The following is an 18,906-nucleotide window of genomic DNA, read 5'->3' on the forward strand; positions in this document are numbered from 1 at the left end:
TATGCAATGAGTATAATTTAAAAATATCTATAAAATATGTCACATACTATGGGATTGGCAGTTTACTCAATGCTAGACAAGGGGTCCCTTAATGATAATGAAATGTTTTGTACGTAAAATCTAAATTTGCAAAGCCACTGCTGTCAGATATATGCAGTAAAAGCTACTAATGTTGAAAGTTAGGTGGAAATCACAGCACACTTAAAGACTGAGATGAAAATTCAAAAGTTTTTGTCAGTTGGTAATGCAGCTGTTGAAATTCAATTCAATCTTTGGCCTTATATAGCAGGTGTTATCAGCTGTCCTGTATGTATCCTTACATTTTAATGAGTTGTTTATGTATCTATTCATCCTCCCCATTTTTTCCCATAAAATTCCATTATAAAAGGAATGTATGGAATAATAGTGAAGACCACATTTAGCAAGGTCAAGGAAGACATAATCATTTTCATTAACACACACCAAGCAGCAAAGCCATTTCATTGCAACCATTCTGCTTCCTGCTATCACCAGTCTATTGTATGGCAAAACCTAATTCTGAATTCAAAAGAAGGGATCAACATGTCCCATGTCTTGGGGTTTGTCCTCCTTTTCAGTGTGTGTGTGTGTCAGTGTTTAAATGTTTAGATGTAACTGCTAACTAAACCAAATTGAAAATCCTGTGCATTGTGCAAAAGTTAAATAAACATTTGGTTTGAGGCCACAAAGACCTTTAAAGGTTCTTGTGACCCAAATGTTGGACTTGTCAATAAATACTTCAGTGTCAGACTGTCATCCATTTCAGTGACCTGGTCTGATAGGACGTGTGTTTCATCCTCTTGTTCCACCCATACAACGGATCTTGTGAAAATGGAAAACATCTTATCAAAACATTCACATGAATAATGTAATCAACTATTAATGGGAAGCTCTGCTTGGTGGTGTTTTGGCCTCAGAGGTGTGGTTTATAATACATCAAGTGCAGCAACATATAAATGTGGCAGCACACATAAGTGGTATCCTGTCCAGGTAAAACTGCTGTTAAACCATGGCAAAGGGCTGGAGTGCATTTGTAGTGGCACTAGCACTGCTAGGATGCTTAGTTGGGACAGAGGTAGTGGCTCAGGACTTGTACAAGCCTGCAACACCGGATCATCAATACCAGCCAAAGCCACCGGTCTATACTCCTCCACAGCCGCAGGCTCCTCAATACCAGCCAAAGCCACAGGTCTATTCTCCTCCACAGCCGCAGGCTCCTCAATACCCTTCGAAGCCACAGGTCCAACCACCTCCACAGCCGCAGGCTCCTCAATATCCTTCAAAGCCACAGGTCCAACCGCATCCACAACCGCAGGCTCCTCAATACCCTTCGAAGCCACAGGTCCAACAACCTCCACGGCCGCAGGTTCCTCAATACCCTTCGAAGCCACAGGTCCAACCCCATCCACAGCCACAGGCCCCTCAATATCCTTCAAAGCCACAGGTCCGACCTGCTCCACAGACTCCTTCAAAGTTTCCTCAATCTACTTACTTACCAAAAATGCAAGCAACAAAGTCTGCTGCATGGCAGCCTCGAGGCTTTTACGAGCAAGAGCCACAGGCCCCTAACCCACAGCAACCGGAGCAACCACAGAAACCGTATGAACCACAGCAACCGCATCAGCCACAGCTACCGAAACAACCACCGCAACCAACACCTGTTTTCCATAGTTGTGAGGTTGCAGACAGCCAGAAAATCCCATGTGGAAGTCCGGCTATCTCTGCTGCTGGATGCGAAGCGATTAGCTGCTGCTTTGATGGCCAAAGGTGCTACTTTGCAAAAGCAGGTGAGTTTTTGACAAGGCTCTTATTGCTGTTTATTCAAAAATATTATTCAGTCATCAGGTTAAGTTTAAGGTCAGGTAAAGCTTTCCATAATTACTGTTCATCCTATAATGCGCTTATAATATTATAGTAACTTTAATGAGATCCAGATGTCACCTGATTCAGCATTGTTTAATTATTAAAATGATTCTTAACTTTGAAAATGAATAAATATATAAAAATAAATAAATAAGCCTTGAATGATCCTGTGATCATCACCTATATAGAGTAATGCTGAAAAGTCATTCTCTTTAAAGACAATCTTATTCTGATTTCCTTATACAGACTTATACTATGTACTGTACAAATAATAATGTTCTTAGAACAGGATGTTCTACACCTTTATGTTCTTTACAATTAGTCAATTATATCTAATCTTTTAACCTATCAATGTCTGTTTTGTGCCACCAGTGACCATCCAGTGCACTAAGGATGCCCAGTTCATTGTGGTAGTTGCTAGAGAAGCCACTCTGCCCAACATTGACCTTGAGAAAATCTCACTGTTAGGACAGGGTCAAGGCTGTACACATGTTGACACTAATTCAGCCTTTGCCATCTACCAGTTTCCTGTAACTGCCTGTGGCTCTGTCGTCATGGTAAGGCCTTGATTTTCTCTATTTTCAAACCAATAAGGACAACTTTAAAAGATTGTTAACCGGCCTAACATTTTGTTACCTTTTGTAGGAGGAGCCTGGTGTCATAAGCTATATAAACAGGATGTTTGCCACATATGAAATTCAACATGGGGATCGTGGGTCTATTACCAGGGACAGCCACTATGAGTAGGTGATCACTTTTAAAAGACTTTTTAGTGCCATTATAAAAGTTGTGACCAAGGAACATAATGCCAGTTCTCTTTTCCAGCTTGCTCTTCGAGTGTAGGTACACCGGCACTTCTGTTGAAACTGTGGTCACGGAAGTACAGGCATTAACAGACCCTCCTCTACCAGTTGCTGGTCTGGGACCCGTCAGAGTACACTTGAGGTTGGCAAACGGACAATGCAATACAAAGGGTTGTAATGAAGGTATGTGTAACGCAGCCTTTGTAGATTTGCTTTGTAGATTTAATAATGTTAGCTGTCGTACTAACTGGTCTCTGCTCTCACAGTGGATGCAGCCTATACTTCTTACTATACGGAGGCAGACTATCCTGTAACCAAAGTACTGAGGGAACCTGTGTATGTGGAGGTTCAACTCCTGGAAAAGACAGATCCCCTTCTTGTCCTGACTCTTGGCCACTGTTGGACAACCACAAGCCCCAACCCTCACAGTCTGCCCCAGTGGGACATCCTGATAGATGGGTAAAACACCAATTTATACTTTCCTTCTGATGACAAAATGTTCAGTTTTTGTCAGTTTACATTTCTGTCAAGTCTGCTCATTGGGAATAGCAAATAGAGAAATTAATGCTATAAAAACATTGACTTCCTAATTCATTTTAATTTTAGTGTAACTGCATTAACCTAATTTGCTCTCCCTTCAGGTGTCCATACAGGGATGATCGTTACCTGTCTTCACTGGTTCCAGTTGATAGCTCCTCTGGTCTGTACTTCCCAAGTCACTACAGACGTTTCGTGTTCAAAATGTTTACCTTTGTGGACCCCACTTCAATGGAGCCCATGAGAGAACAGGTAATGAATAAGATGATTGATGAGACATTGCTGCAACAAAATAATTTTTGTATTGCTTTGCCAAAACTGTTTTCTTTGTTCAGGTGTACATTCACTGCAGTACAGCTATTTGCGCTGCTGCACCAGGCCGCAACTGTGAACCATCCTGCTTGAGAAGAAGTAAGAGGTTAATTTATAATCTGCAGAATTAAGGAGCAATATGCACTGTAATCTGACTGTATCTATGTCTGCCTGCAGAGAGAGATGTTGAGGCTGCAGAGGAGATGACGGCTGAGCCAAAGGTTGTGATTTCTGTTGGACCTGTGATCGTGACTGCACCTCAGCAGTAAATAGCACAGTGTTAAGCTGGTGATTAGTAAAAAATTAAAATGTACGTGTTTGTAATGTTTGCAAAAAGTCCAGTGAACAGTTACAGGTGTGCTGCAGGAAAATCCCCAAATTATTGTAGTCAAGTTTGCATTCAATAAAATGGGCTAAGTACAGGAGTATCCTGTTATTGACAAATTAGGGTTCTTCCAAGTTGCAGTAAAAACATTTGTTTTAAAAACACTGCTTGAAAATGGTTATTTAATCCCACAGAAATAAAACAGACTGTCAGAAACTGTTGTGTATGACCTTTTGATTAATTTTACATTCTAATAAAGAATGTTGGCATTAACAATGAATTTTGTTTATAATAATATCTCCAAGATTATTAACGATGCAAATAAAACAATTCATCAGCCATTTTATGTTGTCAACATATATTGTACCAAACTGTCTTTACATGGCATGATAATTAAGTCCTTTTAATCAAATATCTTAACTCACTCACTTACCCCTAACTCTACACTCACCTAATATTTGAGTAAAATCAAAGGAAAGGAACGGTCCACATGTAAAGTGTAATATGTGGGGTCCAAAATCACATTGTATTGTGAGAGTCTGTCCTTTCATATATCTTAATATACTAGTTAGATCATGTAACGTCATGTTGAAAGCAGGAACGTTGTGTCTTCCCGTGATATAAGGTGTAACTTCTTAGCTGTGATGATGTTACAAGAGAGCACTTGTAGCTGAATTTCAGGTACACCAAGAATAATTGATAAAGGTTCTGAATTCAGTGGGGTAATATTAATTTCTGCAATGTTCTTAAAATATCCGAATCAAAAGGAAGCAATGTTGCGAGACACTCTACGAGGCTATGATAAAGCGTTGCATCTGACGAATGGCATTTCCTCTTGTTGCTTTGCACCTGAGGAAGAGCACATCAGTTTAGTAGATGGTCCTTTAATGTGACCCAGGACATATTTGCATACACACTGCTAAAAGTATGTGGCCATATCCAATTTAAACCACCTCTGTGTGTGGTCACCAAAGACACTTGTTAATGTCAGGTGTAAACAGGACCTGTGTTGTTCAGTCTAGGGAAAGATTTGTTTGAAGTCACGAGTTCACAGAGCTATGTAACTATATAAAAATAATGTGAGTTTTGTTTAAGAGTGGATTTTTTCTTTAGTAATATAGATCTGATGCTAAAGATGCTGAATGCTAAAGAGGTTCGTTTTCTTAAAAGATGTTGACATCTGATCCTATAATAATCTCATAAAAATGTTGATTTCAGTGATGATCAAAGACTCCCTAGAGAAATTTAAATTATTCTTCAGACATATTATCACTGACATTTTAAAGACACTGTACTTTAGATAAGCAGAACGTTGAATTGAGATTATTTACAGTTATCTTCAAGTGTAATCACCAGTTTTGACTTGGTGTACTCTGTATTAAGAACATGTTATAATGTGTCATAATTACAGAATATTACAGAGAGACCCTAAGCCTGTATCTGTTGTGTTATTTCACCTGTTGTAATACACAAAATAGCACAGCATGGCCACATATGCACTAGTTTTGACCCTTTGGCCTTAGTACACATGATGGATGTAGAAAATAAGTACAAAAACATTTCTTCAATCATCCCTACGTACTCTTGTGGACAATTTTATTCATCAATGGTCAGTTCAGTCAGTGGGAAGAAAGTGCACAGGAGTCTGAGGTGTCTTAAGCTAAAGGTTTATTGAAGCTTGGCCAAGGAGAACAGAGGATTTATCAATACACTTGTCAAGGCATGATGCTGCCTCAATTTTGAAGAGGCAGTCCTCTGTGGCCCTCAGAGTAGTGACACAACTGAAGATCATAGAGCTTTTTATACTTGTACAGTGTAAATGAATAAATATAATTAGCAAAGGAAAATGTGCACGGTGTAGTATAATTTAAGTGAGATGTAAATAAGGGTACGCATGTATAAAGTGAAACCCTAACAGACCCTAAGCAGACTCAATAGACTTATTAGAAGAGCGAGCTCTGTCCTGGACTGTCCTCTGGACTCCATAGAGGAAGTGAATGAGAGGAGGATGTTAGCTAAGCTGACATCCATCATGACAACACCTCTCACCCCCTACATGACACTGTGGGGTCTCTGAGCAGCTCCTTCAGCAGCAGACTGTTACACCCCCTGCTGCTGTGAGACTTTACAACACCTGCACCTGATCATGTTGTAGTCTCCTGTTCATGTTTGTTTTGTTTTGTTTTTGTACGCTTATGTTCTACCTTAGTACTTGTTTTGCAAATCTGCACATTCTTAAATCTGCACATTCTTAAATCTGCACATTCTACTCTAGTACTTTTTGTAAATATGTACACTTGTGTTTCCCTCCTTGGTTTCTATTTTTCACTGCTGTTAACAAGTGAATTTCCCTGTTGTGGGATCAATAAAGTATTATCTTATCTTATCTTATCTTATCTTATCTTATCTTATCTTATCTTAACAGTGCTACACTAAGTTCAAGAGTCTGATAGCTGTTGGAATGGTAGCAGTCTGTTGCTGAACGAGCTGTTTAAGGCCCCACATTATCCCTTAAATCAGTCATCATCATTATTTACCCACGCTATTGTACAATTACTTATTATAACTAGATAATTAAAGACCTTTACGTCATCTGTTACCTACCTTGCTTCAATAATTAAGAGACATATCTAGAAATGTTTACTAGATTTACAGATGTATTTATGCTGACATGAAACTACATGTTTGCCTTGCAGTGGATTTCTCTGTTGGGCTGTATTTAAATGATGGTAGTATGATAAATATGTTGCAGCAGCAATACGAATATATAGAAAGCCAAGTTTGGGCTGAGGTGCATATTATGAAAAACTTTGTTACAGTTTCAGAGAAAAGATCAATGTGCTTGCTATTGTGCACTAGCAAACCAAACATTTGGTGACAAAGTCTGAGGGCGCAAAGACCTTTATTAAAGGTCTTTGTGACACGAATGTTGGATTTGTCAATAAGGTGCCATGTCAAACTGTCACCACCTGACAGTAACCTGATTTGATAGAACATGTTTCATCCCCTTTTTCCACCCATAAAACTGTTCTTATTAACCAAACAAATCATCCTCCTGAATAATGTAATGAAACAATGCATAATGCACACACCCCTGAGGATTTTAAGTGTTTATTAGAAAGGAAGCTGTGATTGGGGGTGATTTGGCCTCAGAGGTGTGTTTTTTAGTCACAAATAAATGTGACAGCGTGCATAAGTGGTATACTCTGGGACTGTTCAGGTCAAACTACTGTTAAACCATGGGTAAGTACTGTAGTGCTCCCTCTTTAGTGGCACTAGCACTGCTAGGGTGCTTATTTCACACAGAGGTAGAAGCTCAGGGCTGGCATAAACCTGCAGCTCCACCTCCTCAGGCACCACAGGTTGTTCCACGTCTTTCACCGCCAAGCCTTCCGCAATATCCTTTTGTCAATAGTTGTGAGGTGGCAGAAAACACAAGAGTCTAAGTGGAGGTCCCGATATCTCTGCTGGATGTGAAGCCATAAACTGTTGCTTCAATGGCCAAAAGTGCTACTTTAGAAAGGCAGGTGAGTTTTTGAAAAGTCATTCTCTTTAAATTTTATTTTATTCTGGTTTCCTTATACAGACTTATTGAATATATTATGTACTGTGCAAAGAATAATGTTTTTAGAACAGGATGTTCTACACCTTTATGTTCTTTACATTTAGACAATAATACAGTATCTAATCTTTTAACCTATTAGTGTCTGTTTACTTTTGTTTTACTGATAAATAAGAAATATATAGAAAAAGTCATGAATTCGGGCTGGTGTTACAATGTCTGACCGCCGCTGGAATGAAGGACCTGTGGTTGCTCTCCTTCTCACATGGTGGGAGTAGCAGTCTGTTGCTGAAGGAGCTGCTTAAGGCCTCCACAGTCTCATGCAGGAGGTGAAAGGAGTTGTTCATGATCTTCTCCCCCACTTCCTCTATGGAGTCTAATGGGCAGTCCGGGACAGAGCCCTCTTTTTTGCCATATGTACAGAGTCTTTTTCTGTCTCTCCCCTTCAAAGCATAGAAGATTGCAGACGCCACCACAGTGTCATATAAAGTTTATTATTATTATTATTTATACACTCCCACCACCTTGATATCCAGTCCCTGGATGTTCACTAGTGTGGTCTGAGAACACTGTATATAGAGAATTTACTGAACTGAAAGTTTTAATGTTAGGGAAACTCAAAAGCTTTATCTTAACAGTTAATATACTGAATGTTTTGTAACAAATAAAACACAGCACAGACAACCTTTAGCATCTTTTATTTCAACAAGTTATGAATATAATATTGAAAAGTTTCAATAAATTCTTGCTGTTCAGCAAACTTCAACAAATCCTCTGCAACACTGATAAAACAAAAGCTTTGAAATCTTCCATCATATAAGGGTTGAATTGCATTTTACAAAAAGGTATTTTTATATTTTATATTAAATGTACTTTAAATGTACAAATTTGTCAGCTTAAAATATTGTAAAGTCCAGCCATCAGATCCTTAGAGTAGACACAGTGATCCCATTGATTTGGAGGAGCATTGGTTGGGAATGTTTAATGCTTTGAGTAAGTAGGAGAGATTCATGAAGCTTCTCTGTCCAAAAGCGCACAGAGAGATGTTATAGTTCTCATATTTTATTTGAGATGTCACATATCAAAACATAGATTTAGTCAAAATAAGTGTAATAAAATACTCTTACTTTTATACTGTGACACAGTATTTATTGCAATAAATCAGATTCTGTATCCAAGTACAAGATACCTTCAACTGAGGTGAGCGCATAACCACCAGAGGGTGGCGTGATTTCACCAGTGAAATATACACAGCCAGTAAGTGGGTGATATATTAAACTGGACTGTATTTCTCAAACATCTGTTCATTTGTGGATCCTGAACTAACAGAATTAACTGAACAGGAAGGTGATTTTTTTTATTACACTGCACACATTTTCTGACACTGCCAACCCAAGAAACATCTTCACGTCAGTTATGGATCATCATTGATTGTCTCGCAAGTGAAATTTAAGTGCATTCACACTGAGTTTTGCTCCTCTGAAAAATGCAACAGTTTGCAGTGAAAACAGCATTGTTGTGGCCTATTATGGATCCAGAAACATGGATATTTTATTGTAACAATTTCAGGCACAGGTGATAATAGTTTGGTGTGTTTTCCTTGAACAACAGAGCAGGACAGTCTTTGTTTAGTTCTTGCTTTGTACTGTAGGTCCTTGCCACATACTCATATACGAACGTGGGTTTACCAACAATCACGTAAAAATAAACAGAAACTAAAAAGGAAAACAAAGCGCAGACCCCTCACCAAAATGTGTATCTTTTGAGTCCTCTGTTGCTCTTTTCCTGCTCATGAATGCTAAAACAGGCAAACACAGTGTGGGCTGTGTGTGTTCACACTCTTCACTTCAGTCAGACTTGTCCTTCTTTTTGCATCCTCCTATGGGAACTTTGTTGACCACCGCAGAGCCGACAGCAGTCACTCCTCCAGCTACAGCGCACACTCCTCCTTTAACCAGCCCCACTCCCATCCCTGGCACAGCGGCTACAGTGCTGACGGCACTCTTGGTGAGATCCAGACTCTTTCCTCCTATCCAGGTCACACCACCCACCGTCGCTCCTAAAGCTCCCTTGGTGGCGCCGTACAAGCCCCCCGCCAACCTGCCGAACATGCCCGGCTGTGTCTGTGGGTGGTCCTTGTTGTTGTCTGAAAACAACAAGAGCAACATTTTAAGATTCAACACGTCACTGCCAAATAACAATGAAAAGTAACAGGAGAGAAACTCTGAACTCAGGCTGCCCATTGCAGTTTCCTGCAGCTGAATTTGATGTATTCAAATAGCTACTTTAAAGCAACTTTTCTATCATGAAATAAAATTTTTCAAATCCTTTTGATGCGTCATTCCCACTCTGCGCCCATATGCTGCGCTATGTAATGCGAGAATGAGTATATAAACACCCACAACTATTTTCTAGTTTTGGTGAAACTGGATTACATTTTATGGGGAAAATGTTCTGTTTTTTCCTCTGATGTCCTCAGAGTTTTATTTTAGTTACTGAGTTTCCTGATGGACAGTAAAGTAACTGCTGGAAACTGCAGCTGCTGTTAGCTAATGTTAGCTCAGTTTGTTAGCCAGGTTGCCCAGACTGTGAGCTCAGAGCACTGGGGGAGAGTTAGTGTTTGTGTTTGTGGGCAGAGGAGGTTTTCAGGGAATGCTGATGGGGAGTGGAGCCGGTGTCATGCCAGAACCAGAGTTGGGTAAGCAGGCAATGTAACCAGGCGGCCAAGCAAGAAAACACCAGACGAGTAAATCTGGGACTGACTTTCAGTCGTTGGTGAGAGCTTTGTGAAATAAAAGGCTGAAAGACAGATGCCGAGCTGGGCTTCTTGCTGTCGGACTAATACATAATATTAGCTGGCTGCTATGTTTTGTGTTGCTGCACTTGCTTGATGTTTCACTGTTCTATGCAATGTTGCTTTGAATTAAGTCAGTAACATAACACAAGAAAAGTAGTAAATGTTCAGCGGGAACTGATTTTAGAGAGGAAATATTTACAGATTACCGACATGGCAGCCAATGTAGTTAATTTCTGAAGGATGATTCCTTAAACAATTGTTCAAATTTAAATATTCTTAATGTGTTAACTAATTTAACGCATACGTTTTCAGCCAATTCCAGTTGATACTGATATTTCTGAGCTGCTCCTTCTCCCCTACTGTGCTGTCCCAGTCTGTAAATCGCGGCGCACTCTGCTGGATAAACTTTGCAGTGACACCACAATACATAAACACCAGTATTTTTTCTGCATTTCCACACCAGTTAAAAAAACAAAAAGGTTTTCATATCAGCACGTCAGATAACATATGTCGCAATAGGTTGATTATATCAGGCTCTAGCTGGAACTATAACATTTGGCATGCTGCTTGAAAAATGTACTCTATTAATTTGTTATCTAACAGTTGCCAATTAATTTTCTGTATATCGACTTATTGATAAGTGAATGTATCATTTAAGCTCTACTCCAAACATACTGCATCCTCACAGTTGATTTGTTCACAGGGGGGGAGGGCAACTTACAAAACAACACAGCCTTAATAAATTACCTGTGATAACATGCTACACAACACTATGGCTCATTGTTTATTATTGAATGTTATTTATTTATTTATTTATTTATTTTGTTTATTTTTTTATTAATTGAATAATCTTAGTTTATGAAATGTCAACACAGCTTTGTTATACCTTTTTAGTTAAATTTTATAGGCAGCTGAAATTAAACATTTTTGCTAGGGAAAAAAAAAGGGAGGCACAACTCTGCCTCATAAGAACATTAATGCATTGAATAGGCACATATTAAGTTTGATGATTAGTTTACATAGTAGCTGATGCACAGATAGTTAATCACCATGTGAAATCATCACCATCCTCATTTCCGCGTAGTTTGTCCCACATCTAGTTCTTGTTTTGCACCATGGATATGAGGGAAACGAAATTTCAGTTTACTGTATGTCCTGTACATATGGCAGTGTTGACAATAAAGGTGACTTGACTGCATTGGGGTTAAACATACATTTCACTGTCAAAGGTCATTTGCAACCAAACTTACCTGTAGCTGCAGGCTCATCATTGAGGTATGCAGGCCCGTCCTCAGGCACCTGCTCCGCCTGACTCATCTCTCTGGAAGAATAAATGACACAATTATTATAAGAGACACTGACACATTACAGACACAGGTAAACTGTGTGTGGGAGTATAGGGAAAGACACTCTGCTTTACTGTTTTCCTCCTGGTATCCTTGTGTAGCTTCTGTTATGACGTAAACCCTGTTAGAGATATGTGTCTGTGCTTGTTGTTGCATATCTTTCTGTGTTTATCCCTGTCTATGTTAGGAAGGTAACAGCAGGAATGAGGACATGGACCGTGCACGTTTCTCCAGACAGAAATGTGTGGTTCAGCATGGTGAGCGTTTGTTTCATGCTGTGATTGATACACAAGTTATTAAAAGTCTTTAAGAGAGGCTGAATGTTTTCTTAGTGTCAGTGTACACAGTGAAAGCCTTCACTGTTAGACAACAGTGGGGCTGCAGTAAGCACACACGGTGTTAGGAAAATAAAGGAGCTTGCTTTGGGTGTGCTACTAAAACAAGGCAGACCTGTTCACAGAGCTGTGCAACAAGTCAAAAACAGAGGACACAAAGACTGAATTTATAAACTTAAAACGTTTCATATTTGAGCAGCATTAAAATGTTAAGGCCTCATCAATGGTGCTTTGTTAGGAAGTTTATCAAGTCCAATATGGACAAAGGAAAAGTCACATTACTTCACAGTATGCGTTTGCCAACTGTGGGGACAATTAACCAGGTGGGTAAACAACTTCCCCACGCTGTATATCCTGTATATATATATATATATATATATATATATTTCATATCTGCTGTATATCCTGGTCAGGCTTCAAATTAAATACAAACAAGTTCAGTAGAGTCCATGTGAAACTTAGGCTAAGTATAAAAGCTAGCCTTAACCTACAGGATGTTATAAAAAAAACGACAACCTCGGATGTTTTATTAAAAGTTACAATAAACCAGCTGTATTCAACTTGTTAACCAACTTTAAAACGTGGCATAAATCACAGTATTTGTCGGTATTTGTCGTGTTTTCTGCGGTTTATTCGGCCGTTAGTACGTTAACGTTAGCATGTTTGTAGAATCTTCTAGCTTCGATAACCGAACAGACACGTCACTAACCCCCGAAACACCCAACGTCACTTTAACGTTCCTCCAACGTTCTTTACTAACGTTTCTCAAACGTTTCTGCAGCTGCGACACTAACGGTCTGTTTGATTTTAATTTGATTTCCGCTGGATTAAAATAATATGAGCCATTTTTGTTTTAATCATAACTGACCGTAGCACTGCCGCATAACTTCTCGTTAAAACAAACGGAACACCCCCAACAAGCTAAATTAGCTCTTACCTTGATTTGTTAGCAGACTCCGATGTAGTGTACCGTGTCAGCGGGACTCACAGAACTAAAGTGACCCGGATCATGTGCAGGATTCACGGCCTGTATGGTGATGTAGCTGCTGCTGCTGCTGGAGGCGGTTAAGCTGACTTTGTTGTCTGTCTGAATATATTTTGGAGGAGGACCTCTTGTCTCCACCCATAAAAACACACACAGAGGCAGCGGTACACACAGTCTGTCTGTCGGCTGCAGTTCCAGCTGCTTGGCTGCAAAATAAATGCATGCACATCAATTAAAGCTATTACTGTCTGAATAATGTGTATTAAAAATCCAGATCTTATTGTAGATGTGTTGGTGATGCAGAGGAGCAAAAATATGCAATGCAGTTTTTGGGTACCACCTTAGTAAATGATCGCAGGGTGTAGTTGTGCATATAAAATTATATGATTAGATATGGTATGATTATAAAGTTTATGTACAGACTGTAACTTTGGCGGGAGATTACATACATCCAAACACCCATAAAAACAACCTCCTCCTTATTAGAGGAAGTGACGTACACTTGTTTTTAAAAGCCTACACCAAAGATCGTCTGTGTTATAAAGAGATGTCACCTTATAGATAAAAAAAACAGACGGGTGGATTATGCATTTATACATATATTTTTTAAATGTGGCTTCATGTGGAGAGCACAAAGAAATGCATATATGTACACAAGGCTGGGTTACCATCCAGGCAAAGCTGTCGTCTGCCTGTGGGTGGTTGGTTTGTGGTCATTTGCAAATTAGTTTAAGCTCTGTATAACTGAAACGAGGCCTGAAAGGCTGGTTTTCGCTTTATTACCTGTCTTGACTATCTGTTTTACAGCCCTGTGATGAACTGGCAGCTTGTCCAGGGTGTAACCAGCCTTCCTGATGAAGCATGAGTGGTTACAGAAAATGGACCGATGGATGACCTGTTTTACACCAGACCTGTGTGAAAATGTACATGAAAGATTCCCTTTAGGGACAGTCCAAAGGGAACCAGAGGGTGGCCCGTTCAAGTCCAGCATGGACCACTGAATAGTCCATGGAGAGATACCACTTCTGAAGTGTGGTGTGGCTGTCCATCACTCCATCATCCCTCTACATTTGCATCTCTATGAACCCTGTGTGTGTGTGGTTGTATTCTGTGCTTATATAAGCAAAACTTATGTTTTACTTTGGATATAAAAACATTTTATCCCCTTACAGTATTAATATAGTTGTCTAGTTTCCATGTGTGGATGGGATAAGGAATACTTCACTCAAAATACACAATGTTGTGCATTATGTAGTTGCCGTGAGCCAGTATTAACTGCACATCTTCTGTTTTTATAAGTTTAATAATATTTAAAAAATAGTTTTATAATTTAGAATACATTGTGAAAATACCACTGGCCCATTTTTACAGGACACTTTTCAGTATACCAATGTCAGAGATTTCTACAATACTGGCCAAAGTGGGTTCATCTGTGCATGGATTTAGGTAAAGGTCTAGACCTACAAGAAATTTAAACAGAGTGGATTTCCAGTGGATTTGCTGAAGTGTCTTAAATATCAAGCCATCAAATAATGTTACATATATCAACACCTTTGTTATCTGTACCCACTTATCCTGCACAGTGTATATGTACCGTTCTTCTTGACAGTTGTAATGTCAAAAACAAAATCTTTAGCCCTCAGTCTGAACTTTTTCAGTTTATTTTCTCTCCATTCTTTCAAATTTTTGAACTCTGTCAATTCAAACTTTTTGTTTAATGATACAAGCAATTATTGCAAAGTTTTTTATTTTATTTTAGTTTTGAACAAAGACAGTAGGAACATGAAAGACGTCAGAAAATTGCTTAAACATTGCACTGGACAATTAAAATGCTTCAGAATTCATTACTGTAATTGAATTAAACTGTAATTGGATTTCCCACTTAATGTAACTGACACTTGACCAACCTGAACATCTCAGAGGAGTGAAAAGACACACTGTGTGCTCTATTGTGGCTTTTTGTATAATGAAAAATAAACAAGAAATCTTTTTGTTTTAGTAACATTTTATCTTGTGGACATTTAAGGCATTGAAAGAAAAGACTTATGCACAGTACTTGAGTAAATGTACTTAGTTACTTTGGTTTCAGGGTCCAAAGCTGCCTCGCTGCAGTTTTAAAGCGGAAACACGTGACTCCTGCTCTGTTTCCCGCCTGTATGACTTGTTTAGTCCCCGGAAACAGCAGCAGAGTGACAGCTCTCTCTTTGAAACTTGCGCTTCAGGCTGCATGCAGAGAAAGTTCCTGTATTTGAGAAAGGAGGGAGACACCTTTTTGTTCCTACTGAATCAGAGGTGGACCTGCCTGCAGCTGCTGCTGGATTATAAACTCACACTTTAGTGCTAAAGGAGCTGCACAGGATAATTTCTGCAGGGGAAACACCTCGAGTGGCTTCAACAAAGTGCTCACCGTCTGTTCAAGCATCAGAGGATCCTCCGTCTGCAGAGACAGGTAGCTAATGATGTTAATGATGACACTCTTTGATGGCTTTATTATTATTATTATTATTATTATTATTATTATTATTATTATTATTGCTCCTAGGGAAGGTCTAACAACAATGTCAACGCTTTCCATACATTTGTAAAGGAAGTTTCCAAATAGTAATTATTTTTTAAATTTAAATGATGAATCAGATTCATTTAATTCACATCAGCTGTTTTTCTGGTGAAATTAAAGTTAAACTAAATGTTCAGATCATCCTCAGGAAGTCTGTTTACGTGTCATCTCTCAGGCTGTTTTTATCTGATGTGTATACATGTATTTATTTAGTTCAAAGTGTGTTGTTCTTATTGATGCACAGTTTCACACTTGAAGACTGTTTTCACACTCAGCTGTGCTCACATTAAATCTCAGTGTGAAAGAGACATGCAGGTACAAGCAGGACTTTGTGACATTTCATTCCAGTTTTTGAAAGACAGTCATGGTCCAAAATGCAGTTTATACATAAGTGTGTGGAAAACAGCTCGCCTCACCGTCTCCCTGTGTTTGGAGCCAGTGTTTGGTTTGTCCATTCAGGGCTACTGTAGAAACATGGTGGACTTTGTGGAAGACGACCATTGCAGGCCAATTGGTGGACAGGACTATTTTTCTTAGGAAGGTTCCTAAAGTGTGAAATGACCCAGAAGTATTTAGCCGCCATGATAAGAGCTGTTCAAACTCTCTATATGTTAAGGAAAGGAGCTTCAGTGCTTCCTTTCTAATCTCCTGTAGCATAGGAAACATTGGACCGTCCTTTATGAAAGGAAAGGAGATAATGTCGTTCCACAAATACTTGTAATATAAACAGACGTGATGACGTGATAGAAAAACTTTGGTCATAAAGTCTGTTCTGTGTTGTTGACCGTGGAGCTGCGTTCACACACAAAGGTGTTCAAGTTTGTTCTCTGCTCTTGTGAAAAACTCAACTGGCAACTCAACTTATCACATGTTGCTAATAACTATAAAAGCTTTAAGTTATCCTGACCATTCACATTATTATAGAAAACACGAACACATCATTCTTTAATGGTTAACATCATTCAACATCCATACTGCCATCCATATTTTTTTATCTATTGGCCCTGAGTCATCAGGAGACGTGGCAATACACAGACCCTAACCCTAACTTAGCCGAGCAAATAAAGAGTCTAAGGGGAGGTTGAGGAGGGGAGAGATAAATGGGGTGAGGGAAGGGTAGGGAATAGAGGGGGAGAGCATGAGGAGGAATGGGCGGCTGGAGTTTCTTCTCTTGATTTCAACGATGTGATCGTGAAGCTCGCCGACCAGTCTGTGCCTCCGTCAGTTCTGTCTGTTGTAGGAGACACAAAAAGGAACAGAGTTGTATGACTTACAAGTTCATGGAGTAGATAGTACTACAGTAGTAGTAGTAGTAGTAGTAGTAGTAGTAGTAGTAGTAGTACATGAAACACCCCTTCCCCCAAAAGGTCACCCATGGTGCCATAAAGATGCAATGAAGAGAGTGACCAGCTACCACACTGGCTATACAGTATAAAGGAGTATTGAAGGAATACACTGTGGCATTCAGACTTAGACTCCACTTTGATCAGTGTGTTTATGCAGGCGAGGAGGAGGCCAGCTTGTTGTGAAAAGTGACGTTGACATTCATCCAGCTCTATCAGTCTACCTTACAACAAGCCTTCTATGAATCTCAACATGAATACTGTATGTGAGGATGTCTGTCATATGTGGCACATGGTAGTAGATGAGAGAAGATTTGTGTGCAGCTATAAGGAAGTTTCTGTCTTAACCCTGCGCTGTACCTGAGGAGCTGGAACTTGATGGCCTGTTTCTTCACTGTGACGGGCCTGGTGGAGTTGGGAGGCACCTCAGAAAAGCTCCACAGTGGGCGGATTCTGGGAGGGAAGGAACAGACAGTAAGGTTAGTCACAGAACAGGAACATCTTTAGATCAGTTTAACTATCTTTAACTCAATCTCTTGCCCGATGATTCAAGCTCATTGTCACCAGCTCTCTTAGTGCTCTCTGAGCTCACAGGAAACAGACTCTTGGAGCAGGAGTCTTTACTCTCCTGAGTTGTGGTGACTGAGGACCCTGCAGGCAATTTGTTTGTCACAGACATCGGTTCCTGTACAGAACAAAAAAAATATTTTTGTATAGTAAAAATTTTAGTAACAGTTTGCTTGGTGGATTCATTTTGATTTACCACAAGTACTAAGCATGTTAAAGGAAGAGGAACCAAATATATAAATGGCTAACTGACTGCTGACTGTAGCTTCATATTTACATATTTACAAAGCCTCACGCTTTGGCTTATTTAAGTAAATCGGAATTAATTAATCGGAAACAATTTAAACTATTACAAACAAATTCTAAACAATTTATTTTCTCATCAACGATGCATGGAAGGGGGTTGGCATAACTTGTCAGCTCTGCACTTTTTAGGTGCCATGTCAGACTTAAACCAGACTTTTCTCTTGGCTGGTTGACTTGTGCTCACCGGTCGTCTGTGAGCCTGCAGAACATTGGTAGGATTGCTCAGTGTGGACTTTGGTGTAGGTAGAGCCCTCTTCTTGTCTGTAGTCCCATCGTGCCTCTTTTGATACGAGGCAGATATGGCCATTCCCTCCTCATAGATATGAGATGAATTTAAAAAAGAAAAAACATATGCATGTCACTAAAGGACAGGAGGTCAGAGGTCAGGGCTATGCCGTTTTTTAGACATTTCCCTGTTGATGAGGATGCCAATCTGCCACGTGTTGTCAGTCCTCTGAAACAGACGGAAATACAGAGCAATGAGATGACAGCGTAAAAGACATCTAACCACCAAATTAACAAGCCAGTTTATCGAACTTTTGACTGTATATCAATTAGGCCTTAAAATAATATTATTTATATCTAATCCATTCCACTCTTTTCTATCAGCTAAGTGTCCTTACTTGTCATTTCCCATTGTGGGCCCAGTGGTGGACTGTGAGTTCACGTGGGCCAGAGAAATGGTGACATTCTTCTCGAGCGTCCCCACCAGGTGTCGTAGTTTAGACTCCACCAGGCCAACCCTGATGAAAGTGATCGAAACACAGTTTTCAGAAAGAAGAAAGCACTACAGTAGGTGTAAATCAAATATTAAAACAGTTTTGTCCATCAAAGACAACCACAGGGTCTTGCCGTACTTTAATGACTATCTAAGTATATATTTTGTAATGTAAATGTGTGTATATGTATATATGTATGTGTGTATATATAGGCATATATGTATATACATATCTTTATAAATATATATAACAGGAAGGGAAAATAGGGGGAGGGAACAGGAGGGGGGCCAGGATAAAAAAGATGTTCAGTGTATAATCTGCTATGTTATATGTTAACTAGGGCTGTCAATCGATTAAAAAAAATTAACTAATTAATCGCAAAAAATTCTGTAATTAATCGCGATTAATCGCGATTAATCTATCAATAAATATATCAATAAATTAAATGCATTTTTCTGAGACTGAAGCTTATAATGAATATTTATTTATGTAAAATGATCAAATTAATGTAGAATAAACACAGAGAAAGTA

The 18,906-nt window shown here is 39.3% G+C and overlaps 3 protein-coding genes across 6 annotated transcripts in view; 2 read left to right on the plus strand and 1 right to left on the minus strand.

Moving 5' to 3' along the window:
* The first annotated feature begins 987 nt into the window (after positions 1-987).
* Positions 988-3,955, plus strand: LOC104940483 (zona pellucida sperm-binding protein 4). The gene is made up of 8 exons (XM_019273618.2): positions 988-1,805; positions 2,254-2,438; positions 2,527-2,624; positions 2,707-2,867; positions 2,951-3,143; positions 3,326-3,473; positions 3,557-3,632; positions 3,711-3,955. Exons 1-8 carry the CDS (start codon positions 1,028-1,030, stop codon positions 3,800-3,802), a joined length of 1,731 nt encoding a protein of 576 aa, XP_019129163.2. The 5' UTR covers positions 988-1,027; the 3' UTR covers positions 3,803-3,955.
* Positions 3,956-8,101: 4,146 nt separating this feature from the next.
* Positions 8,102-13,357, minus strand: tmem263 (transmembrane protein 263). Of its 3 annotated transcripts, XM_027272587.1 has the most exons (4): positions 13,224-13,357; positions 12,836-13,089; positions 11,468-11,538; positions 8,102-9,566 (listed from the first exon to the last, which is right to left on the minus strand). In XM_027272587.1, exons 3-4 carry the CDS (start codon positions 11,532-11,534, stop codon positions 9,268-9,270), a joined length of 366 nt encoding a protein of 121 aa, XP_027128388.1. In that variant the 5' UTR covers positions 11,535-11,538; positions 12,836-13,089; positions 13,224-13,357; the 3' UTR covers positions 8,102-9,267. The 3 variants fall into 3 exon arrangements, with proteins under 3 accessions (XP_027128388.1, XP_010755347.1, XP_027128389.1); XM_010757045.3 differs by lacking the exon at positions 13,224-13,357 and having other exon boundaries at positions 12,836-13,128; XM_027272588.1 differs by lacking the exons at positions 12,836-13,089; positions 13,224-13,357 and adding an exon at positions 12,767-12,790.
* A 1,680-nt stretch (positions 13,358-15,037) lies between these two features.
* The window catches only part of si:dkey-103i16.6 (SIRT1 domain-containing protein), a 13,588-nt gene continuing 9,719 nt past the window's right edge, over positions 15,038-18,906 (plus strand). For both annotated transcript variants that reach the window (XM_019273652.2, XM_027272586.1), the window contains exon 1: positions 15,038-15,332. The gene's annotated coding sequence lies outside the window, so the exon portion shown is untranslated. The remainder of the gene's footprint in view (positions 15,333-18,906) is intronic.

This window comes from Larimichthys crocea, chromosome XXI (assembly GCF_000972845.2).
Source record: "Larimichthys crocea isolate SSNF chromosome XXI, L_crocea_2.0, whole genome shotgun sequence".
Classification (NCBI taxonomy): domain Eukaryota; kingdom Metazoa; phylum Chordata; class Actinopteri; family Sciaenidae; genus Larimichthys; species Larimichthys crocea.